Source organism: Hemibagrus wyckioides, linkage group LG09 (genome assembly GCF_019097595.1).
Source record: "Hemibagrus wyckioides isolate EC202008001 linkage group LG09, SWU_Hwy_1.0, whole genome shotgun sequence".
NCBI classification, from domain to species: Eukaryota; Metazoa; Chordata; class Actinopteri; order Siluriformes; family Bagridae; genus Hemibagrus; species Hemibagrus wyckioides.
Window position 1 is genome coordinate 18,721,602 of NC_080718.1, and position 24,620 is coordinate 18,746,221.

General features: G+C 38.5%; 2 protein-coding genes across 3 annotated transcripts; both read left to right on the plus strand.

The window, feature by feature from the left end:
* Window positions 1–364: 364 nt before the first annotated feature.
* On the plus strand, window positions 365–10,864 carry mcm8 (minichromosome maintenance 8 homologous recombination repair factor). Of its 2 annotated transcripts, XM_058399618.1 has the most exons (19): window positions 365–428; window positions 707–1,054; window positions 1,903–1,995; window positions 2,085–2,167; window positions 2,251–2,400; window positions 2,531–2,634; window positions 2,745–2,943; window positions 3,842–3,927; window positions 4,133–4,281; window positions 6,269–6,467; window positions 6,599–6,629; window positions 6,856–6,996; window positions 7,078–7,219; window positions 7,291–7,486; window positions 8,156–8,375; window positions 8,894–9,103; window positions 9,218–9,294; window positions 9,444–9,633; window positions 9,715–10,864. In XM_058399618.1, exons 2-19 carry the CDS (start codon window positions 718–720, stop codon window positions 9,805–9,807), a joined length of 2,700 nt encoding a protein of 899 aa, XP_058255601.1. In that variant the 5' UTR covers window positions 365–428; window positions 707–717; the 3' UTR covers window positions 9,808–10,864. The 2 variants fall into 2 exon arrangements, with proteins under 2 accessions (XP_058255601.1, XP_058255600.1); XM_058399617.1 differs by having other exon boundaries at window positions 388–1,054.
* Window positions 10,865–11,018: 154 nt separating this feature from the next.
* On the plus strand, window positions 11,019–13,923 carry crls1 (cardiolipin synthase 1). Its single transcript, XM_058399619.1, has 7 exons — window positions 11,019–11,708; window positions 12,057–12,194; window positions 12,301–12,430; window positions 12,638–12,723; window positions 12,885–12,953; window positions 13,326–13,417; window positions 13,535–13,923. Exons 1-7 carry the CDS (start codon window positions 11,172–11,174, stop codon window positions 13,623–13,625), a joined length of 1,143 nt encoding a protein of 380 aa, XP_058255602.1. The 5' UTR covers window positions 11,019–11,171; the 3' UTR covers window positions 13,626–13,923.
* The last annotated feature ends 10,697 nt before the right edge of the window (window positions 13,924–24,620 follow it).

The following is a 24,620-nucleotide window of genomic DNA, read 5'->3' on the forward strand; positions in this document are numbered from 1 at the left end:
AACATGTACGTGCAAGACGACGACCTATAGAGCTTACATTAACAAGGATGTGTTTAATCTGTTCTACTACAAAACGCCAAATTCCCAAAGAACGCAAAAAAATATCAATTAATTTGTTTTGAAGATGATTAAACACGGATCTGGCAACGCAATGCAGGCTGAAGCGCTCTACCTTTAGACTGAGCGAACCATTTCCTCCAATCAGAAACCAGCTCTACTACCCTAAATTAATTTAATAATAATAACAAATAAAAAAATGTAATAGTATGGGAAGTTTAACACTGATTTATAAGGACATAAAAATGAATAAACAAAAAAAAATACAAATAAATCGCTGAAAAACACGGAGCATAATCACGTGACCGGCAGTGACGCTTTACCGCCAAAGTTGAAGCCTTGGTCCTCAGAATATAAACACCACTGCTCCGGTAACACCAGGAAAATATGAAACTTTTTTTTAAACTTTTCTTGCTATATAATATGTCAAATACCTAGTTAGATAATGTGATATAGATATATACATAGTCACACGTGTATGTTAACAACGCGGGCTTGTCGGTTTAATTAATACTGTGTTCAAATTGCACGAGCTAACTAACCCACCTTAGCCTGCTGAAAGTAATTACAGGCTGTTCATAACAACAATAAGTTGTTATGATATACACAGTTGTTATCAACTGTGTATATCATTTTGATCTGAGGGCAGCAAGAGGAAGGATGAATGGCCGCGAAACAGGGAGAGGTTCCTGGAGAGGTGGAGGAGGTTCCTGGAGAGGTGGTGGAGGTGGTTCCTGGAGAGGTGGTGGAGGTGGTTCCTGGAGAGGTGGTGGAGGTGGTTCCTGGAGAGGTGGTGGAGGTGGTTCCTGGAGAGGTGGTGGAGGTAGTTCCTGGAGAGGTGGTAAAGGCGCAGAGTCTGGTGGAGGTGGAGGTGGAAGTAACGGCTGGAGAGGAGGAGGAGGAGGAGGAAGATGGAATGGAGGAAAAAACAGAGGCTGGAGAGGTTCTACTTGGGGAAAAGGAGGTGGTAATTATTCACCGAACAACACACAACGTGGTGAGGCTTTGGAATCAGCTTGGATTATTACACACCAATTCCACCCCATTTATGTTGTTAAACTGCATTTACAGCATTTGGCAGATGCCCTTATCCAGATCGACTTGCATTATATCTCATTTTATACAACTGAGCACTAAGGGCATTTCTCAGTGGCTCAACAGTGGCAGCTTGGTGGACCTGGGATTCAAACTCGCATCCACCTGATCATTAGTCCAACACCTTAACCACGGAGCTAACACATCCCCACGCTGGTTTGAGAGCCCTACGTATTAGCGGACATCCTATACTGATCTCATATTTATATCATCTCAGAGTGACTAACCCAACATGCTGCAATGTAACACACACTGCCAGCACAAAATATGTCTGTGAATTTAATCAGACCAGTATGGGACCTGTTACAAATTTCCTCCATTCCTGTTTACTGGAGTTTTGATGTTTAGATCAGAAGTTCTTAAAGAAGGGCTCATGCTTTTATAATGTTAATCACAAGCCACTTTTATTAATGTTTTTCTATTCATTACTGAGTTCCTATAGTTATTAACCTGTTTGACATGTCCTCTGAATTCAAACCACATCAACCCAAGACAATTAGGTCTGTCAGTAATGTCATCTTAAAACTACTGAGTTCATTCATTTGTCTAATGTTTGTAAACAGATTAAAATAATTTTACACATGCCAATGTTTCTGAAATAAATCTTTGCTAATTACTTTTGAGGATTTTAACCTCAGTTAAAGGACTTCCTGGCTATAAAAAAAGTTACTGTAATGTAAATATGAGAAAGCAAATGAGAAACAGGTTTGTCACTCACAGCATACTGCTCCTGTATCATTCTGTGGACAGGTGCAGAGATTTCTTCACCAGTTCCTCGTGCAACGCAAGCAACACTCGACATAACTTGCCCTTACAAAGGATGGAAGCTCTATTTTACAGAAGGTTTGCATATTGTGTTGATTTCTTGAGCAGCACATTTAGCTTAAGATATGAAGCGGTGCCTTGTTAAATGTCTTATGGTCTTTTTGAAGGTTTTATTGAATCTTCACCCTTCGTAGAGAAGATAAAGGCATTTGAAAAATACTTCACTTCACAGATAGATCTTTATGACAAGGTATACATCAAATATTATCTGCTAACATTTTTCTGGCCAATGTATAAGGATGTTGTTGCAGAGAAACCTTTTTTTCTCAACAGGATGAAATTGAAAGAAAAGGCAGCATCTTGGTAGACTACAAAGACTTGCTTGGGAACAAACAGATCTCCACAGCACTACCTGATCTTGCTTGTCAGATTAAAGACATGCCTGAAAAGATACTTGACTGCTTGGGTCTAGCCATTCATCAGGTGCGTGCTTGGTTATTGTCATCATTTTTGGACATATAAACTCAGTGTAAAGCATAAGAACCATCTCCAAAAGAGTCTATTATTTAATCTTAATGAAATAAATTCAAGCCTTCTCTGCTTTTCTTTACAGGTTTTGACAAAGGATCTGGAAAAACATGCTGATGAGCTACAAGCCCAGGAAGGTCTTCCTGTAGGCGCAACGCCTATTATTAACATACCACACATAAGTGCTAGGTATAGTTTTATTTATGTTTTATATGGACTTTTACATTGTTCACACTGGGAATTTTCAAGGGAAGTTTAGTACAATACTAATGTTTCTTTTTTATTGTTATTATTATTAGGATTTATAACTATGAGCCTCTCACGACTTTGAAGATGCTCAGAGCCAATTTATATGGCAAGTTTGTGGCTATTCGAGGGACTGTGGTGAGAGTGAGCAACATCAAGCCCCTTTGCAGCAAGATGGCGTTCGTCTGTAACATGTGTGGAGACACTCAGAGCCTGGCTCTGACTGATGGGAAATACACTATACCCACTAAGGTAACAGAGTATTCTGGCATGTAAATGAATTATTTACATTTACATTTCTGGCATTTGGCAGACGCTCTCTTCCAGAGCGACGTACAAGAGTGCTTTGAAGTCAATTAACACTGGCTCAATAGGTCACAGACTTAGGATACCTTCAGTCTAAAAATAGTGTGTGGTTTTGTTTTATATGAACATACAATAGTACTTAAAATAAACATAGAAAATAAGAGCTAGTTTAAGTGCTGAAGGAAGAGGTAGGTCTTCATCCTGTCTTCAGCGTTTGAAGACAGTCAGTGTATGGACATCTAGGGGAAGTTCATTCCACCATCTTGGTGCCAGAACAGAGAGGAGTCTAGATGTATACCTACCTTGTACCCTGAGAGATGGTGCGACTGGCTGAGCAGTTCTAGTAGACAAATTTACTGAATTATCTGCCAGTGTGTTTCATACGTTGATTAGATGTTTTTTGGAAATCATCTGACCAGTGCTTTGAGCCATATATGTGATGTGACTGAACAGACCTTAGTTCCTCCAAGAGCATTTTTAATCTGTGATCAAAATGTGGGGAAAATTGTACAATAGAAAAAGGAGACACAGATACATAAAGATGTAGAGTTTAAGTGTAATATTTGACCATCTAAATTGACCTCACAGATACAGTACCTCTTTTCAATACATATCAGAATCAATACTCTGGTTTGGAATTATTATTTTTACTTTGATACAATTAAATGCAAATTGTTTTTTCGCTTGCTTTAAATAGCAACAAATCTGTCTATAAATTATACAGTCTAATTATTAAATCTCATCATGTAGCAAAACATTAAATGAAAAGACCATTTAGTTGCTGCAGCTCCATTTTCTTTTATTTGAAGCCCTGGAAAGAAATTAGGCTGTTGATGTTTTGCAGTGTTTACAAAGAGAATGCCGTGGACGATCTTTTACCCCAAACAGAAGTTCACCACTAACGCAGACAGTCGACTGGCAGACCATAAAGTAAGATGTTTTATGGTGTAATTAAATCCAAACCTTTCTTACGCTACTTGTTTCACAACCAAACCTCCAGATTTGTTCAGTGTTGTCTGAACAGATGTTAAATGCTTTCTATGCAGATATTTTCCTGAATATTATTTATATTTATATTTTATCTATTTATTTTTAATTAAAATAACTCCCATAATGAGCAAAAAATATTTCTCAGGGTTCAGGAGCTGATATCAGATGACCAGCGTGAATCAGGACGTATTCCCCGGACCATCGAGTGTGAACTCACTCAGGATTTGGTGGACAGCTGTGTACCAGGAGACATGGTGACCATCACAGGAGTTATTAAAGTCTCTAATGAGGAAGGTTGGTACCTCAGAGCACACTGTTTGTGCTGTCAGAAATGTTGAGCAGTGAAATTGTTTGGTGAAAACAGTACATGGTCAAACTGCAAACAGATGTGCTTAGCTTGATTCTGAATATATAGATTTGGTTATAAAATCCATCTCTTTAAAACCTCTTTCTGTTGATTTAATATTAAAGTAAGATACACTACTCACAAAAAGTTAAGGATATTTGGCTTTTGGGTAAAATTTATGGAAAATGGAAAATGTTCATGCTACAGTGGTATTATATCATGAAAGTAGGGCATTTAAGTAGAAGCATGCAATGGTGAGTTCCTCATCTCAAACAATTCATTGAAACAAAAGCCAACAGTGGTGGGTATACCACAACAAAAAATGTCAATGTCTCAATAATTTGTCATGTGCCCTTGACCATCAATTACAGCTTGACAACGATGTCTCATGCTGTTCACGAATCGACTTATTGTCTGCTGAGGCATGGCATTCCACTCTTCTTGAAGGGCGGCCCTCAGGTCATTGAGGCTCTGGGGTGCAGGGTTACGAGCCTCTACACGGCTACTCAGCTGATCCCATAGGTTTTCTATGGGATTCAGGTCTGGAGAAAGTGCAGACCACTCCATTTGAGGTACCCCAGCCTCCAGCAGCCGTTCCCTAATGATGCGCCCTCGATGAGCTGGAGCATTGTCATCCATGAAGATGAATTTAGCTCTGTGTTGTTCATGCAGGGGCACAATGACTGGATTAATGATGTTATTCAGGTAGTATTGGCTTGTCACTGTGCCATTCACAAGATGTAGGGCAGTTCTGTATTGAGTAGACACACCTGCCCAGACTGTAACACCACCACAACAGTGGCTGATGCATAGCGCTCTCCTTGACGTCTCCAACATCGTTGGCGGCCATCATTTCTGCTCAACGTGAATCGACATTCATCAGAGAACAGCACTGAGGCCCACTGGTCCCTCATCCAGCATAAATGCTTCCTGGCTTGACGCCTGTGCCTGGTGGTGTGGTCAGGTACCCTTGCAGGGTGTCTAGCATGCAGACCACGCTGATGTAAACGGTTTCGAATGGTCTGACGTGACACTTGGGTGATTCTCACCTCCCTTAAATGTGCCTGGAGTTGAGTGGGCATTCAACGTGGGATGTGGCCAAAGGACGTCCACTTCTATGCCTTTCTGTGACTCTTCCAGTCTCTCTGTATCTCTGTCCAACCTGCTGATGACACTCTGTGACACTCTAAGCTCAGTGGCCACTTCCCTTTGAGAACATCCTGTTTGAAGTACTGTTCATCAATTGTTAGGTGTGGTCTCGGTCTCATGATGTCAAAATGTGAACAGCATGATGAAGAGCACTGTTTAAATACCAATTCTAATTGAACCAGAAAATTTATTGGTCGATTAATGGATCAAACACCAGTTGTGAATTTTGCTGTTAAGCACCTTGTTAGAGAACAGCAAGTTATGCAAAAAGTACTGAAACACTGAACAGTTGGACATGTGCATTCAAAACTGTAGAGAAGGTCAAATTAAGTTCACCTGTAAAGGTTATAGTACATTTTAGGTGCATCCTGAAATTTCACCCGAAAGCCGAATATCCTTAACTTTTTGTGAGTAGTGTGTATCTAAGTGTCTGCAGTAACTGGTTCAGTCAAGTTCTGTTATTTTTAAAGTAAGTGTGTAGAAGAAGGTAGTCCCAGCTGGCTGTCAGTGTGCTTAAGCTACTCTACAGATGATGAGCCCTGCAGTGTCAGAGTCACTACACACAGGTCACACTGTTGGCTTTAATCTGTTAAGACAGTGAATGTCGTTGTATTTTTTTTTTTTTTTTATGTTTTGTTTTTACATAATTTCTTTTCTAGCATTCCATAAAAGTCATCAATAAACTTTTGAAACAAGTAGTTGCAATATGAACTTAATTATAATACAGACAGTATATATTATATATTAGAGTACAGTTTATTATTTCTTTATTTTTGCCTTTCACAGGATTTGGGAGAAATAAAAAGGACAAGTGCATGTTCCTTTTATACATAGAAGCAAACTCTCTCAGTAATTCAAAAGGGCAAAAAAGCAAGTCAGCGTCTGAACCTGAAGGCCAGGAGACATCAGTCGAGTTTACGCTCAAAGATCTGTATGCCATCCAAGAGATTCAGGCACAAGAGGTCCTCTTTAAGTTAATTGTCAAGTGAGAAACGGCTTGGCTTTTTTTTTTTTTTTTTTTTGTGTAACTTTTACAGTAGTCATGATTAAAATAACTCCAGCATCAAACATGAGGTGACTAGATGTCTAATGGTATGTTAAATTGCTTTTTTACAGTTCTCTTTGTCCAGCCATCTACGGGCATTTGGTACGTCTTTGTGTGTGTTTGTAGGAGTTTGTGTCTGTTTCTGGTTTTGTATGCGAGTGTGTGCTTTGTGGTGGTGAACCACTGTGTGTGACTGTGTGAGTTTGTGGTTTTCATCTGTATAGGGGTGTGTGAGTCTTTGTCCATCTATGGGAATTGATTTTGAAGTTCATATGAAGTGTGTGAGTGTGTGTGTAAAAGCCAGTTTGTGTTGATTGCTGTTTTGTAGCTTGTTAAGGCAGGATTAGTCCTGGCTTTATTTGGAGGCTGTCATAAATATGTGGATGATAAGAACCGAATCCCTATAAGAGGAGACCCACACATGCTTGTCGTAGGAGATCCTGGACTTGGCAAAAGTCAAATGTTACAGGTATTTTCTCTCATTTAAACTAAACTCTTAAGGTTTAAAGTGGATCAAATGATCAATCTTTTTTCTTGAATGTATTTACAGGCAGTATGTAACGTTGCTCCACGTGGTATCTATGTTTGCGGAAACACCACCACCACCTCAGGCCTCACTGTCTCTCTGTCCAGGGACAGTGGCTCTGGAGACTATGCACTAGAAGCTGGAGCTTTAGTGTTAGGAGATCAAGGTACATGAATAACCTCTGACATGCATATCACATAATGCCACATGAAGCTGAGTTCTGTTTTTTGTCTCCAGGTATATGTTGTATTGATGAATTTGATAAGATGGGGAATCAGCACCAGGCCTTGCTGGAAGCTATGGAGCAGCAAAGCATAAGTTTGGCCAAAGCTGGAATTGTCTGTACGCTCCCAGCTCGTACCTCCATCATTGCAGCAGCTAACCCAGTGGGAGGACATTACAATAAGGCTAAGACAGTATCTGAAAACCTGAAGTAAGCATTTATAAGTTTTAAGTAGACCTGTTTACTCAACATGAGAGAAGTGGGGGGAATACTAAGTATAAAAATACTTAGTTGCCAATTTATTAGGTATACCAAGGTCATATATTTACATCTATTTATAAACTATTTTATCATGTAAACCAGCAGCAACACTCAGAGGAACTGATCACTTCTAGAAGGTATCTGCCCTGCGATGGATGCCAATCGTACACACCTTCACACACCACAGTCAATTTAGGTATCTACAATGAATAGACATTCATTAGACATTAGACTAGGGGAGGAAAGCAGAGTACCTGGAGAAAACCCCTGACACACTTAGGTCAGAGGCAGGAATCAAAGTTTTTATGGCATATTTATGCATTGTGTCAGGTCTTCCCAGAGTAGTCTTCAAAGCACTGTTTCTGTTTCTGAAAGTGAAAGAATGAATGAACCATTTGCATGGCAGTGGTATGTGACAGTCCACTGATGCATGACTTTAAGAGGACTGACAAATTGTGTATATCAGCAGTCAGTCATTGTATACCTATAAATTTACTTATGTTATGTGAACCTCATACCATGGCCAGTGAGTGTAGGTATATGGTACAGGAGGTGTAATAAGTACATAAACAAGTGTATTTACAAGTGCACACTAACGGTTATCTTCTTCTTCTGTAGAATGGGCAGTGCTCTGCTATCCAGATTTGACCTGGTCTTTATTCTTCTGGACACTCCCAATGAGGACCATGACCACATGCTGTCTGAACATGTCATGGCTATGCGTGCAGGGAAGAGAGGTGTGATTAGTGGTTTGACAGCCACCAGGAGCTGTACACAGGAATCCAACATATCCATTCTGGAGATTCCCTCAAACAAACCTCTCTCAGACAGACTGAAGGTACGTGTATTGGTTTGCTAAGCCATACATTTGGTTGTGAGCACATGTACCTATTTATAGTTAAATAGTTAAACTCCTTTTGAATGATTGGTTTTAGTAGATTTATAGCAAATTTGTCAACCCAGTGCAAAAGTGAATTCTTTTTAGTTAAAACTTCAGGCTTTGTAAGTTCTTGTATAACGGCCTGGATGAGGGAACATAATGGGGGGGGAAAGGCACATTTTTAAAGTATGAAAAATGAGGGGCCTGTTACCAAAAATGCTACTCATGTCTAGTTTTGCCAAATCCTAGCTCAGTTAGCTAAAATTTGTCATACAAATTTCCAGTTTGCATATTCATTTATATAAATAAATAAAGTTTCATTTTATAAGTGATCCTGTGACATTTAGCAGGTTAATGGTGAGAAAAAAAATTAACCATTTTTTTAAACTGCATGTTCATTTGTATTATAATACATTTGGCTTAAACCTCAAAGCTGTGCTACATATTTCATCCACTTTCCCCTCTAAACATCTAAGGTTCTTCCTGGAGAGACTTTTGACCCAATTCCTCACCAGCTGCTGCGTAAATATGTAGGCTACGCCCGGCACTATGTGCACCCCAGTCTCTCAGTCGAAGCTGCTCAGGTCCTACAGGACTTCTACCTGGAACTGCGCAAGCAGAACCAATCAGCTGACAGCACCCCAATCACAACTCGCCAGCTGGAATCCCTCATCCGCCTTACTGAGGTAACTACCTGACACCCCCCCGCCCCCCCCAATAAAGCTGCTGGGCTTATTTGGAAGACTTACAACAGCTCAATCAAGTGCAAGAGACTTCATTGTTTTGCTTCTGTTTTCAAGGCAAGGGCTCGTCTTGAGCTTCGAGAAAAAGCTACACAAAGTGATGCAGAGGATGTTGTGGAGATCATGAAACACAGGTAACAAATAATGCCTGCTAAGATTTTCTTTTTAGCAATGTTGGAATTTCTGAACATAAACTGATACCTGGTCCAATGTCCCAGGTTAAAGTTTGGTTCTGTTAAACAGTAATGTTAAATGCTTTAATATAATGCTTCCTTTTGACAAGTTTGACAGATACTTACTCGGACGAGTTTGGCCGGCTGGATTTTGATCGATCTCAGCTTGGGTCTGGGATGAGCAACAGGTCAAAAGTCAAGAAGTTTGTTGCGGCTTTGAACCAAATCGCAGAGCGCACCCACAAAACCTTGTTTGAAATTCAGGACCTGCGAAAGCTGGCTAAAGACATCCAAGTTCATGTAAAGAGATTTTTTTTAATTGTGTTGAATACAGCTCCTTTATATAAGTGAATATATCTTTAATTACACAATGTTTTTCAGGTCATTGACTTTGAAGGCTTTATCAGCGCACTCAATGAACAAGGCTACCTGCTAAAAAAAGGACACAGAACATACCAGCTGCAAACCATCTGAATGAAAACATGTTAGATACTTTTATAAAAAAAAATGTTCAATGAATTTAAGAGTTTATTGTACAGTATATTCTAATATAACTTATTTATGGATATACACTCAGTCTCTCCTTTGTATATGGATATACACTCAGATATGTGGATATATATACTCAGGTACAGCTAATTTGTGTCACCATTTTATTAGATACACATACCATATATATACTCTTTGTAGATGCATGATTACAGAGTGCAGCCCATCTCGTTTTGTGCAGTTTGTCAGCCCCATTGGCTCAGTCTAGGGAAACATCATAGGACCATGCTGACCAGATAGAAGGAACTTCCTCACTACATCAGTGACATGGTGTGTGTGTGTGGTGTCAGTCGCTGTAATGCTGGTGGGATTTTTTTTTCTAATCTCTTGATTAAGAATAGACTAGCTAGTAAAAATATATTCATTCAGCAGTGATCCTTTAACACACTCTGACTGAAAGCATTAACTATCATCACTAACTGTATGCCACCCCAGGGAGGTGTGTCTTCTAAAGTTGCCGATAGTGTTCAGAATAGTGTTTAAAACTCTAGCAATGTTTCAGTGTCTAACCTGCTTCACCAGTGTCATGCACAACACCGTGTCAGTGTCACTAACTGTAACGAATGTAGTCCGCTACCTGACTAATATCTGGTCAGTATGGTCCGGTTAGCTCAGAACAAGAGCTACAACGTACAGCACAGGTTTACAACCCTGGTACTGGAGTCTTGAATTTTCCCTGAACATTATTTCAGCTCAGGAGGGCTGAGAGATAGCAGGTGTGTTACACTACAATGCGCAGGACAGTGGGAGCTCTGGGACCAGGGTTCTGGGAACTGGTCATTATAAAGTTTACAGTGTGGTCACTGTGGACCTGGGGTTTGTAAAAGTGTAGTTGGAGTTGTTTTATTTTAGTCTTCCTTGCTACTGCAAATTAAAGAAACACAATATTAATGGACACAACAAAATATTTACTTATTTATTTATTTTGATGCACTTTGTCTTGCCCTGCTCCTGATACATCACGCCTTTTTTTTCTTAAATTGGCAGGTGAACTGCTAATTTCTTTCATTTTATTTCAGTAGAAGTTTCTGCATGACATAATGAAGCACTGCTCTCCACAGAACAGTGAAGCTGGGTGCTGTGGCTTCTTCCGCCGTTGCACTCAGAACTGTCGCAAAACACGTCCGGAATACGGCAAGACGAGAAATGGCTCGGATGTTTCATTATTACAAGCTAAAATAATGACGGGGATCACGCTTAAACTTGGGCTTACGAGATGAGACATGAAGCACACGACGATTCGGTGCACATCGTTCATGAAATAAGGTGGTTTCAAGTTTGCGTTAGCCATGTTTTTAGCTTTTTCCAGAAATCACCTGCTAAGTTGTGCGAAAGGGCACGTACCCCGGATCAGGGCTGGTACAGCTCCGAGGTACTCACATGTCCGGCAGTGGAAAGGGTCACCTCCGATCTGCCGCCAGACCTTTCAGCTGACACCAGCTAGAATAGAAAGCAAACCTCTTCAGAGACTGAATGGAAACTTTTCCTCCCCGAGCCATCGGCCCGAGTGTGTGCACTTTGTCGAGCAAGTTGTGGAGACAGCGTTTCCCACTAGTCTGCCCTTCATCAACAAACTAACTACAAGGACGAATCAGTCTCCACTGAACAGACCAAATGTGAACACCTTTAACTGCCAGGTACACACACTGAGCCGCGTTTTAAGTGACGGTATTGGCCTTCACTCGAGGTTAAAGGGATACTGTACTGCACCTGAAAAACCTGCCTGTAAAGAGGATAAGAAAGTTTTGGATCAAGAAACCAGTCAATGTGCTTCTACCTCCTCTTCCTCCTCCTCATCATCTAACGAAGTGCAGTTTAAAGAGCTGGTAAGTAAAAAGCACTCAGTCCAAAAGCACACAGTTTTCTGTTTCACAGTGTTTTCTAAGTGACCCAGGTCCAAAATGCAGCACAGTTTGGGGATTTTCCTGATATACCCTTTAAACCGGAAATAAACTACTGAGCTGAATGAGCTGCATATGATAAATACTCTAAGAATTATATATTATTGGACCTCTTATATCTGTACATGCCAAAAAAAAAAACACACTATATTATTATATACTGCTTAATATGATGTTTTTACAAATCCAAAATGACTTCTGTTTACCATTCATTTGCCTTATTTTTGAATTTTATAATACGTTCATACTAGAGCTATACATTTATCTTTGCAGTATGAAAATCCATGGACTATTCCCAACATCCTTTGCATGGCCAGGATTGTCCTGTCTCCTGTCCTGGGTTACTTAATCATGGAACAGTATTTCTACACGTCTCTTGGACTGTTTGCTTTTGCAGGAGCAACTGACTTGGTAAGATCAAGTGTCTTGATATGATTAGTTCATGTTGCATACATAAAGACATCACTGTTATGCTGGAAAATTTAAACTCACATTTATAGTGCCTCTCTGTACACAGCTGGACGGTTACATTGCACGGAACTGGCCGAACCAGAAGTCGGCTCTGGGTAGCGCTCTTGATCCGCTCGCTGATAAGATCCTTGTTAGCGTGCTGTATATCAGTTTGACCTATGCACAGCTCATCCCAGGTTACCCTAACGTCACCTTTATTACCAGTTAATGTTATAAACAAATGTCACTCAGTTACTGTTACCCAACAGTAACTGGCTGTTCAATTGATCAAACACATCAATTGATTGAACAGAGAACGTATAGCCATCACATAATAGATGATACAACTTTGTGTAAGTTCTGTTATAAATGTGATCATAAGCTTGAATTTTGTTTTTCTACAGTTCCTCTTACAGCACTGGTGATCACTCGGGATGTTGCTTTAATTGCTGCAGTTTTCTACGTTCGTTATAAAACAGTTCCTCCTCCAGTAAGTATGAATAAAAATATATAACAGATTTTAAAAACTTTAATTTTCAAATGATGAAGCACATAATTATCATATTGTTATCATGATGATGAGTAGTTTAAGCATTACAATTATTTAACAGTTATTAGCTATTAAATCTAACAAGTGTTTTCTCTTAACAGGTAACTCTTAGCAAGTTTTTCAACCCTTGCTACACTACTGCCCAACTTAAGCCAACTCTTATAAGCAAGGTATTGTGTTAAACTTGTTATTTAGTGACTTCTGCAAATCTGAAAGGAAATCTTCAGCCATTTTGATGGTTCAGGGATGAAAAAATACTTCATTAGCTACCTCACCGTGCAAATAAACCTTCAGTGTGTTACTCAGTTTCAAGTTTTGGTGCATGGAAATGTAATTGTGAAAGCTCTATCTAGACTGATCAAAAGATCGATCGATAGATTTAATCTGGTTAAATGAAATTGACTGATTTGTTCACCCCTGAAATTTTATACTGTTCATTTGTTTCTCAGCAGTAGTATTTGGAAACTGAAGCTATTGATCACTTTATATTATATAAAATAACTATATTAACAAAATAAATTCAAACACTGTTTTTGTTACAGATTAACACTGCAATCCAGCTGTTTCTGGTGGCTGTGTCTCTTGCTTCTCCCATCTTTCACTACACTGACAGTGTTTTCTTGCAGTCACTTTGGTAAATATTTCATCATCCCATTTCACAGCCGTCAGATTTCTCAATATATGACTCCATCTCACACAAGAACCGAACATATTTGAGTTGATCATTTTTCACTGTATCTTTTATTTACAGGTATGTCACTGCGCTGACGACTGTAGCATCCGGTTACAGCTATTACCATTATGGAAGAAAAACAGTTGAAGTATTGAACAACAGAAAGTAGATCTCTTGTGTCATTACTGTAAGGTGATAACGCTTCGAGGTGAATAAAGCTGGGAATCATTTTACTGACCGCCTGTGTATACGCTTCAAATTGACGCAGAAGTCCTTTTTTTAAAATTTTTTTTTGGAGTTCCATTTATGACTGTACAGCAGCCTTTTGAATGAAATTATTTTGATATCCAAGTGCACCGTAACTGTCAAATGTATTCAGTCAGTACACAGTCCATGCTTCTGTGGAAAGTTATTTTTTACCTTTTTGAATCACCACCACAATTTTCTGATTAAAAACTGACTTCAAAATCAAACTGTCTGTAACATTCTTGTTTGAGAGGAACTTGGTAGACACCTTCAGGGATTGAGGGTGCAATTCTCGCCGAGAGAGAGAGAGAGGATAAGTGGTGGAGATAATGGATGGATGTTGAGATGAACTCAAAGGAGCTATTAAGCAATTTAGTGTAGCATTTAAATGATATGAATCTGCATTTCATAAATACAAATCGTTTTTTATTATTATACAAACACTCCCTAGTCACTTTAATAGGAACACCTGCATGTTTGACTTCCGCATGATTGACTGATTGCCTAAGTGCAATAAATAAAGTGGCCGAGGGTTGTATTTGTTTAGGTTGTTTTGCTGTTTCTCAGAGGTAATGTACAGTATTCACAGACCACTAAAGCTGCGGGACAGTTTTTCTAAAGAGATAAGTTGAGATCCTACACTACATTTTACCGGATTTAAATATATCTAAAATATAAATTATATATAAATATAATTATTAAATTATATCTTAACACAGTTTAGTCTAATGTGAAGAACTTTAAGGTTAGGATACATCTGTGCTATGTGTTTCTGTCCAGAAGAGGGCAGTGTTCATTCAGACAATCATTTTGCTTTGTTGTTTTTGTTTCGTTACATTTCATTGGCTAAGGTGGAGTCCCAGAGCAATAATCTATACTGTGCAATCTATACAATAATGTTGTTAATATTGTAAATTTGTGTCACAGTACGGTCTGGGAAGGTTATTTTTTGGATATAAAAAAAACAAAAAAACTAATAATAAACATTAGAGAATGTTCTGTATTGGTTGTCTTTAGGTTATTACAAAAAAAAGCCTTCCTGCAATGTTCTGGGAAGATTTTCTGTAACAGCTGCTGTAGATCATGAGCTGTAGTGGAGTAAGTTTCTCCACCACACTCAGGATTACTGCAGCTCTGGAGCTGATTTTCAGAGAGCAGCACCAAATATGCTGCAGGTTGGCTGCAGTTTATACAATAATTTAACACCAGGCCATGAAACAGTGTGTGCTGTTACAGAGGCAGAGGAAAGGCTTCAGGCCTCAGAAGAATGAACTGAATAACGGATTTGCCGACGCTATGGTTAATATTTCTGATGCCATAGGGTTATTCAATGTTTCTGTTTCAAATTGTCAACTTTGTATAAGACGGAAAAATCATTTGGATTTGCTTGGTGAGTTCAAAACTAAAAATATATATCCACAAGTGTCACTTTATAAGGAACACCTGTACACCTACTCATTCATGCAATTATCCCATCAGCCAATCAGTGTGGCTTCACCGTAATGCATATAAAATCATGAAGATACAGGGAAGCAGCTTCAGGTAATGTTCACATCAACCATCAGAATGGGGAAAAATCAGTGATCTCAGTGACTGCAGCGTTTTTGTTAGTTCCGGATAAACTGTTATTTCTATAACTACTTATCTAGTATTTTCATGCACCACAGTCTCTAGAGTTTACTCAGAATGGTGCAATAAAGAAAAATACATTGAGTGAGCAGCAGTTCTGTGGCTGGAAATGCCTTGTTGATGAGAGAGGTCAATGGAGAATTGAAGATTGGAGAATAGAAAATTGGCAAACTCAGATAAGCACTCGATGGTGAGCAGAAATGCATCTCAGAACACTTCAAACCTTGCGGTGGATGAGATGCAACAGCAAAAGATGATGTCTGGTTGCACTTTTGTTAGCCAAGAACAGAAAGCTGAAAACTGCATTGGGCACAGTCTCACCAAAACTGGACAGTTGAAGCCTGGAAAAATGTAGCCTGATCAGATGAACCTTGATTTCTGCTGAGGCACAGAAAGGTTATGTTTAGAATTTGGCACCAACAGTATGAATCCATAGACCCAACCTGCCTTGTGTCAACAGTACAGACTGGTGGGACGATATAAATGGTGTGGGGAAAGTTTTTTGGGATGCTTTGGGCCGACACATTGTTTGATTGCCACATCCTATTTGAGTTTTGTTACTGAACATGTGCATCTCTTCATGATCACAATTTACTTCTGTTGGTTACTTCCAGCATGATAATGCACCATGTCACAAAGCAAAAGTCGTCTCAATCTGGTTTCATGAACATGACAATGAGTTCAGTGTTCTTCAAAGGTCCTGCCAGTCACTGGATCTAAAAGAGCACCTGAATAGTCCGCAGGGATTTCGTGATGCAATCATGTCATCATGGACCAGAAGCTTAAAAGAAACATCTTGTGGAACCCATGCCACAAAGAATTAGGGCTTTTCAGAGCAAAGGGAGGCCCTAGCCAGAATTAATATGGTGTTCCTAATAAATAAAGTACTCTGTGAGTGTAATTCCATCTACACGCATCCGGTGAATTTTTGCATTACACTAATACCCTGATGGGCCGTGACATTCTACTACCATGTGTACTTTAAAAAATTTACTATGTGTCATTTATGTGTGTCATGATCTGGAAACACACAATGAGCGCACGATGGGGCGTGTTCATGGCACAAGTGTTCATTAAGCTGGACGAGAGCATGAGTCATGCTCTAAGTGATCTCAGCTGTGCAGGAGGGGAAACTGTACCATGCTCGCTCAGCTCACAGTCCTCTCATGGCTTACGCCTGCATTTCTAACTGACAGCCCACTGCGATAAGACCGTTCAATAACACTACAGACCCATAGCTCCTCAAGCATCTCAGAAAAGGGCACATCAGTTTACAAAAATATGTAACAAGGGGAGGTTAGTATAGCATGAAAAGAAAACAGAAGACAAGTAAAAAAAAAAAAAAAGGATGCTAATTCAAATGCTATTCCCTTCAGCTTTCCACGCAGGAAGTTCATTCAATTAACTGGGTGTTTGGAAAAAAATATATAAGACATAATCCACAATATATGATGCTGTAACTAAAAATGTATTTGAACAAATTTTTGAGGTATCACATCTGATTCTGTCCACACAATTTGTTTACAAGCAAATGATTATAAGCAATACAGTTCACAGCTCCAGGGTCCCATACCTCTATCCTGAGTGCAGGTTAATGTCTCACCATGTCCACATTAGATTCATCTGGGTTGTCTGTTCTCCACCCCACCCCCTCCCTCCTGAAAAACAAAAAACAGCACTAAACTAAATTGAGCCTAGGTGTGAAGGAGTGTGTAAATGTGTTTGCATGGTGGCCAGAGTGTATTCCTGCCTCACGCCCAGTGATACTGGGAAAGGTGAAAAAATGAAAAGTGAGTGATCCTCTAATGTATTAGTGTGAAACAAACCAGTTTATCTTCCACTTCAATACCAAGAGTACTCGCCATTAAGTTCAGCATTATATTTAATAATACAGAAGTATACATTTCATACACATTATTTGCTACTGAAAAGACATCGTTTGTATGAATGTTTGTAAAAAATAAAGTTTAGTCATGGTATTAGTGGTTGTGTTGTCTTATCTGTGTCGTTATTAATGCGTGATCATCTTGCTACTTGAGTAATCTAATGACAGAGTATTTAATAAATGTAAGTTCATGTGTGACTCACTAAAGGCACAGAGATCAGCAGGATGGACTGACTGAGCCCTAAGCTTTGTAAGTTCTGTTCCTGAATCTAGGGGGGAAAATGATCAAACCCAAACAAACAAACAAATAAATGAAATAATAATAATAATAATAATAATAATAATAATAATAATAATAATAATAATAATAATAATTATTATTATTATTATTATTATTATTATTATTATTATTATTATTATTATTATTTTTATTTTTTTGTATTTATTTATTTTTTTACAAATTTCATTTAACTGCAGGGGTAGCATGATGGTGCTGTAGGTAATGTTGCTAGTGGCCATGACTCAATCCTGAGTTGAGTCTCACATATTCTCATATGGATTTCCTCTGGGTCCTCTGGTTTCCTTCTACTTACAAAAACATGTCTGAAGGTAGATTGCTTAAGCTAAGACACCATTAGATGTGAAGGAATGTGAGAATGTGTGTGTGTACATGGAGCTTCACACACACTGGAACTACCACTCTGAATATGCAGTTGAATTTCGTTTATGAAAATAGTAATATAGTCATTTTTCATTTTTCTCATAATATAGAAAATGCGGTTATGATCAGGTGAAATATTTCAGGCTGAACCTATGCTTGGTTTGTTCACAGCAGAGGGCAGCATTGTCCAGTGTTTAAAGATAAAACCAGGCACTCATACTGGAGTGCAGAAGCATGACAGACCTCCAAATATGAATAATTGTAACGTTTTCTTGCACATATCCTGAACAAATCATTAAGTGTTTTTGTAATACTAATGCTCAAATGAAGATAACTGAATCTTATTAACATGACTCTGTCATTAAAAAGGCTTTAGGAAGCCTTTAAACAGCTGCTGTGACTAGCGCTGAGTCTAGAGTAGATTAGCAATGTTATATAATTTACAATAACATGTTAGTAATTCCTTTTCCAACACCTGATGACTCTTGTGCTAATTTTACTAATTGTCTTAACATATTAATGCTAAAGTCACGCTGTTTTCAACTAGTGGCACTGACTGTGACCTCTATGCTGTAGATTTCACACTTCAGAAAAGAAAAATGGCTCGGAGCCTTTATCATTAACAGCCATTAGACATGCTTAATCATGATTTCAACTTAAGACATGCTTTTTCAAGCCAAACTATTTTTATATTGTGCATTGCACAACATCATTCAAAAGTGTTAAAATATGCCTTCATTGAGCCTCTATTGACCATGTTGACAGTTACTTTTAACTGGAAATAAAATGTGTTAAATTCCTGTTTAACCACTGACTATTGTCCTAATTGGCAAGACTACATTGGGCATTAAGAAGATCAAATATGAAAATACTATAATTAAACAAGCGAGCTCAAATTTTGTAAATAGGGCCAATCCTTTAACACCTTTTATTTCTTGATTCATCTGAAGTCTCACAATCTCAGTCCTTATTTGACATTCGCGAAACATTGCCAAAGCAGTCTTGTACAAATTTGTGAGAGAATTAAGAAATGAGAGAGGGGGTAAAATCCCGAACACTAGGGAGGAGTGAGACATGCATCAACAGATAAATGACGTGTTTTATTCACCTAACCACCTGTGACAATTGTGTGAGGAACAAGCATGCCCTCCATAATGCCAGTATTGTCTGGCTAACAGTTTTTTCTTCATGGACATAGTGGGAAGAAGTCCCCAACTCCACAGCGAACATGTCTTGGTGTCTTATTTTGCATCCTCAGTAATCTGAAACCTCAGTGGTCCTATTGTCTTTCTAAACAAAGTAATATGGCAGCTGTCCCAAGCCCCTGGGGCACAGGCACCTGCCTCTTATACAGTAGAAACTAGAGAGAAAAAGAAGCAGGGATTGGGGTGGAAAATAGAGGAGGGATGCTGCAGATGGACTGTCACACCAGTGCACAGTGGTTTTGCGTGGATCAAGCCGCTGCATGTTCAGAGCCCATTGAAGAAGCCGTACTTTCCCCTTTTCCATTTTAATGCTGTATTCATTTGGAGTGTTCAGTAACAGGGCAGACTGATGAATGGACAGTGTAATTATGTTGTTCATTCACTGATCCACATCAGCACAAGCCTTTGTGTCAACAAAAAGGTCTCTCTTCTTTTTGGGATGTTGGATTCCTTCAGGTGCCAACAAAGTGCATTTTTGACCTTTGTCCTTTTCTTGTTCTCGATAATCCAAAAAAAAGGTGGTAGTGGTGGGGAGTATCTTCAAATGAAAAAGTGTAAACCTGGTTTAAAAAACCATGAGCTTGTTTCTTTTTTACCATAGCATATTATGGAAATAGACCATGCCCATACACCTGTACTGTACAGTGAATAAATTAATGGTGTGTGATGATTCTAGGAACAGGTCAGTATCTCCATTACACTTTTGTGCCTTAGAGGTAGTACAATATACTGTCTGCCTCTCCTGTGCTTACTTCTAAACTTTGGCATTGAACATGCCTCTACATGTTAGCCTATAAATCCTCAAAATGGGTTGCATCACCTGCTGTTCTGCCAGCAATGATTATATACCTGCCTCCCATTCAATTCTTTCCTTTCATCCTTTTGCAGCGGGAACATACTGGCCTTAATGTGACTGTGGAATGTGCGGCTCTATAGCCTGTAGGTCTGTTACCTGTTGCAAACTCTGGGCCTTTGAATATTGTATTTTCATAATGAATAGGTTTATGTATTTCAGTGGACCTTCTGTAGTCAGAAGTTTACACAAAAGAACAATAAAAAAAGGGTTTTCTCTTTAAAACTTTTGGATCTTTGTTTTTCATTAAAACTTCAAATTACATTTGAGTCTATTGACAAATTCTTAAATGCTAATTCTTGGCTCCTAATTTTTGACTGCTTTTGTAGGCCAAAACTTGTTGCCATGTAGCTTTTGGTTCATTGTCATTCAATGGCTATAGAGCTGTCAAGACATCAAGCTAAAGGTCTTTTAATGAGAAGCAGATGCCACAATTATTTAAGTTACAAAGGTGGGCAGAACAGTAGTCCCACAACACAGCTGAGCGGATCAAACACCCAAACAGTGGGGCCACAGAAAGGGAAATAATTAATCCTAGACTGTCATGCTAAATGGGAGTTTAAAAATTGTCTGAGCTAGCTCAGGGGTGCAGTTTCAATTAAATCCAAACAAGGAGTAATTCAGTTTTCATGTCGTTATTGGCTATCATATGTTTGGAATAAGGAACACTGATGTAAAAAAATGTTATCAGTTTTTGCTTGGTCTTGAGAATCTACATGTATTTATTTTTCTACTACATACACTTGATAATAACATTTTTTTTTTCATTTTCTTACACGTGAATATTGTTAAACAATGTACTACTTAGTTAATATGCCACAATTAAATTTTTTGAAGTTTAACAATGTGGTGCAGTGGGTAGCATTAATGCTACACACCTCCATTACCCCTGGTTCACTCCTGAGTTGAGGATACTGTCTGTGTGGAGATTCACCTGTTCATCTTGTGCCTGTGTGGGTTTCCTCTGGGTTCTCTGGTTTTCCTCCACTTCCTCTCAAAAACATTCTGGTTGGTGGGTTTACTACTGGGAATTAATGTGTATTCATGGTGGTGTATTCTTGGTCTATGGTCCATGGAGGTGTATTCCTACCTCATACCTGGTGTCCCTTGAGTCAGCTTCAGATCCACATTTAACCGGTAAAGTGGTCATGTGAATGTACGAATATGAAACATGAAGAAACATGGTACTATCATACAGACAATATTAAATACACTAATCAGTGTCTGCTTACTGCGTCAACCAATCACTGACTTTTGTTTTTGAATTTGAGTTTGTTTTTGCATTTTGCCTGCATTTGTACATCAGGTCCTTGGTTCTCAAAGAAAGAAACAGAAAGACACAATGCACAGAACTTAGCTGAGCATCACAACCAGCAGCATCTGTTTCCAATATGTAGCGTAGCGGAAGGGTGGGTGCTTCATTTAGTGGCGAAAAAGTACAGCCTACTGTACCTTTAAATAGCCTGCGGCTTTGGGCTGGACGGATGTGTGGCTTATTGTTGTATCCCAGATTCCTTGAATCTAGACTACAGCTTTTTTCCTTTGAAGGCAACAAGTGTACAATTAAAGTGGAATGTGTGCAATGCTCTCTGGGACTTCTGCGCATTGTGGCAAAAGCAGCTGAAGCAAAGATTGGCCTTATATTGCTAAGTGTTTAGCATCAGTACATCTCAGGACGGTCCTGGTCAACCACATCACACTTGTTCACTCCACAAACTTTGAAAAGCCTGCTGTGAGCAGAATAATTATAAATCTGTGAGAAGCATATTATATATGCTTGTTGTGAGCTTTGGAGTGGCCATCTTATTAGCAGCAAAGATGTACTGGACTAACCAAAAGGGATCAAGAAGGAACCAGTTCAGAGAATATTACAACACCTTACAAAACAAATTTCAGTCACATCCCAGCTTATAGAGAGTGTTGTCATTGCCAGTGATGTATCTGACAAGTTTTGAGATGATTACCATGCACAACAAACAATGTACCTGAAATGTTCTGAAAATGTTAGGTAGTAATGGTTTCCTTGTGGAAAAATCACATTATCTTTTTCACTTGGTTATGTGAGAGCTTTGTGATCATGTGGAAACAAGGTGTAAGTGTATTTCCATACGTTATGGCCTGAAATTTCATGTGATGTCATGAATATATGTGAGATAATAAATGAAAAAATCATTATGTATAAGAATATCACACGCGACTATTTAATTCTGTGTACAAAAAAATCACATATGAAAATAAATGAAACATAAAAAATTCAAAGATGAAAGAGAATGAATTGTGTAAAATTCACAAGTTGGGATACCGGGAAAAAAAAAAAAGAATAAATATGTATGTATGTAAAGTCCCTATGTATAAAATGTGTTAAATATAAAATGATATTTTAACTTCATGTGATTATTTACAGATGAATTTCATATGACTGTGAAATCGGTAAGGGTTCGTACATCATTCACACAATAAACAGAAATGTTTCTGCAAGTTTTTTGTGTTTCTATAACTACAATATGTTTCATCGATTTTGAAAAGACTTTCTTAGAAAGTTCTAAGAACCGCAACATTTAGAAAACCTTCCTCTACCTTAGAACTTTTAGCTGGGATATTCACATGATTTGCCTTAGAATAAACATGGTCATTGAGGTTTTTAAAGGATGAAATCCGTTGTGAAATATGTAGCAGCAGATACAAATATAAGCCAAATAAACATGCTGTACTGGGCTGTGCTCCGCTAGAGCCATAATGGAGTGCGATCACATCCTTTCCAAAGCTGACCACAAAAATAACTTCTGTCCACAGTTTAATGGGATGATTAAATCAAGCTCCTGTGTAGACACAAACATGTTGGTGAAAAAGCCCACGTGTTGAAAGTAGTTTTATATAATGGTTGAATGATTATGTATTTATTTCCTTCCGTCTTTCCATCATAAAACATGGAGAAGATCAAGGCAAGGAAATGGCCCTTGTAATGCACACACATGCTGCCACCACATCCTTTTGAACCAATAACCCTTCGCCATTCTTGAGCAGCATATGCTCACAAAGTGGCTGAACATGTGACTGAGCAGATGTCAGGAGAACGGATGGTACTTTTCTAAAGATGGAGAGGCCTTTTCTCAGAGGGAACCAAGACAAATGATTCTCCTGCTAATCAAAAGGCTGACAAAACACACTGACTTATGCACATGGAAAGCTACAATAAAAATAAATCTCAGCAGTCAGCTTAATCTATGAACTGTGCAGTGCTATGATGTAATGTGGGTAATTTCTTTCTTATTTAGCGTAATGAAAGTATAAACACATGGCATCTCAAATGCCAATTTTAAACTAGATTAAAACAAGACCCATAGTTCTGGCTTATTCTGACAATTTGAATATAGATTAGATTTTAATTTCTAGATTTTATACTTTTTTGAGTGTTACTGAAATGCAATATGTTTATTGTTCAAGAAAAATTAATTCATTATGTATTTATTTAGACCTACAGAAGATTCTTCTTCTCTCATCAAGCCTGGACGCTATACATCAATCAAATTCTGAGTTTAGCATTCAATCAGCCTCTAATCAGATTGTAGAATTTGGGTAATTTGTCATTGGCTGTGACCTTTTCATGTTGCACAGTGTATTTAATTCTATAGCTGTCTGTGTTCAGCTGAAGATTGATAAGCAAGCCACTGGACTGCAGTGTGGAACAAGAGGATAAGCACATCTGGCCCTATCTTAGTAAAATATTTCAATATCCTTGAGTCCTTTTTGCCTCCATAGAGCTCATGAATTACATCTAATTTGAAGAGGCATGTTGAGGTAAGTTTGGTTAATTTGCTAACATTAAATGGCAATTTTTTTATTTAGTTGGTTTGTTTTCTTTTCTAATGACACATTACGCTAGCATCAACTCCAATAGCTAACACTGGCGGCTAGGCAGCATGTCAAAATCTACCTAATGATCCTCCAAACGTACAGAGACTGAATGATTGCACTGACTTAATTTCATCAGTTAAAAAATACTTATTAAACTTTTAATACATTTGAAACATGTGACTTTCATTTGAGCACATTTTTGGCTGAATATCTTGTTTCATTAAGAATGAATTCTAACACATTATATTTGCCTTCACTTAAGAATAATTTTTTAGTAGTTTGTCCACCCCTGCTCGTAACACACAACATAATTCTTGAACTTGTTGAACTCATGGTGAGTGGGAAAGATAGCTGACATCCACAGCATTCCACTGGGAAGTTCAAGCCCAAGCCACAGAGATCGATGACACATGCACTGACAGTCGCGGCTTATGTCCACTGGCTAAGCCGATGTGGTGAAATATAGATTGCTTGTCCAAACTTCCCTTCCAGCTTCAGCCATGCATTCTGGCCTCACAGTTTTTAATCCATAGGAGCAGAACTAGTAAAAAAAAATGAACACACATATAGTAATCATTTTGCCACTCTTGCTTTACTTTACTTTCAAATCCTGATGGTAGAAAACAGTGAAAATAAAGTAAGCACACTACGAACACCATATTAATAGCTAAGCTTAAACACTCACCTGTAGTAACTGCTTTTTTCTACTTAGGGTCAGAGTGGATCTGGAGCCTATCCCTGGAACACTGAGTTCGAGGTGGGAATTCACCCTGTTTGGAATGCTAGTCCTTACACTTAGACTTTCACATATTCATTTACACCTGGGGCAA

Bases quoted from the DNA above. Each gene is read 5' to 3' on its own strand.
- mcm8 (XM_058399617.1), top strand. From the start codon at position 655: ATGATATACACAGTTGTTATCAACTGTGTATATCATTTTGATCTGAGG. The intron at 4,282-6,268 runs GTTGGTACCTCA...TGCCTTTCACAG, and splicing joins TAAAGTCTCTAATGAGGAAG to GATTTGGGAGAAATAAAAAG. The intron at 9,104-9,217 runs GTAACTACCTGA...TCTGTTTTCAAG, and splicing joins CCCTCATCCGCCTTACTGAG to GCAAGGGCTCGTCTTGAGCT.
- crls1 (XM_058399619.1), top strand. From the start codon at position 11,172: ATGTTTTTAGCTTTTTCCAGAAATCACCTGCTAAGTTGTGCGAAAGGG. The intron at 12,724-12,884 runs GTAAGTATGAAT...TTCTCTTAACAG, and splicing joins ATAAAACAGTTCCTCCTCCA to GTAACTCTTAGCAAGTTTTT. The intron at 12,954-13,325 runs GTATTGTGTTAA...TTTTTGTTACAG, and splicing joins AGCCAACTCTTATAAGCAAG to ATTAACACTGCAATCCAGCT.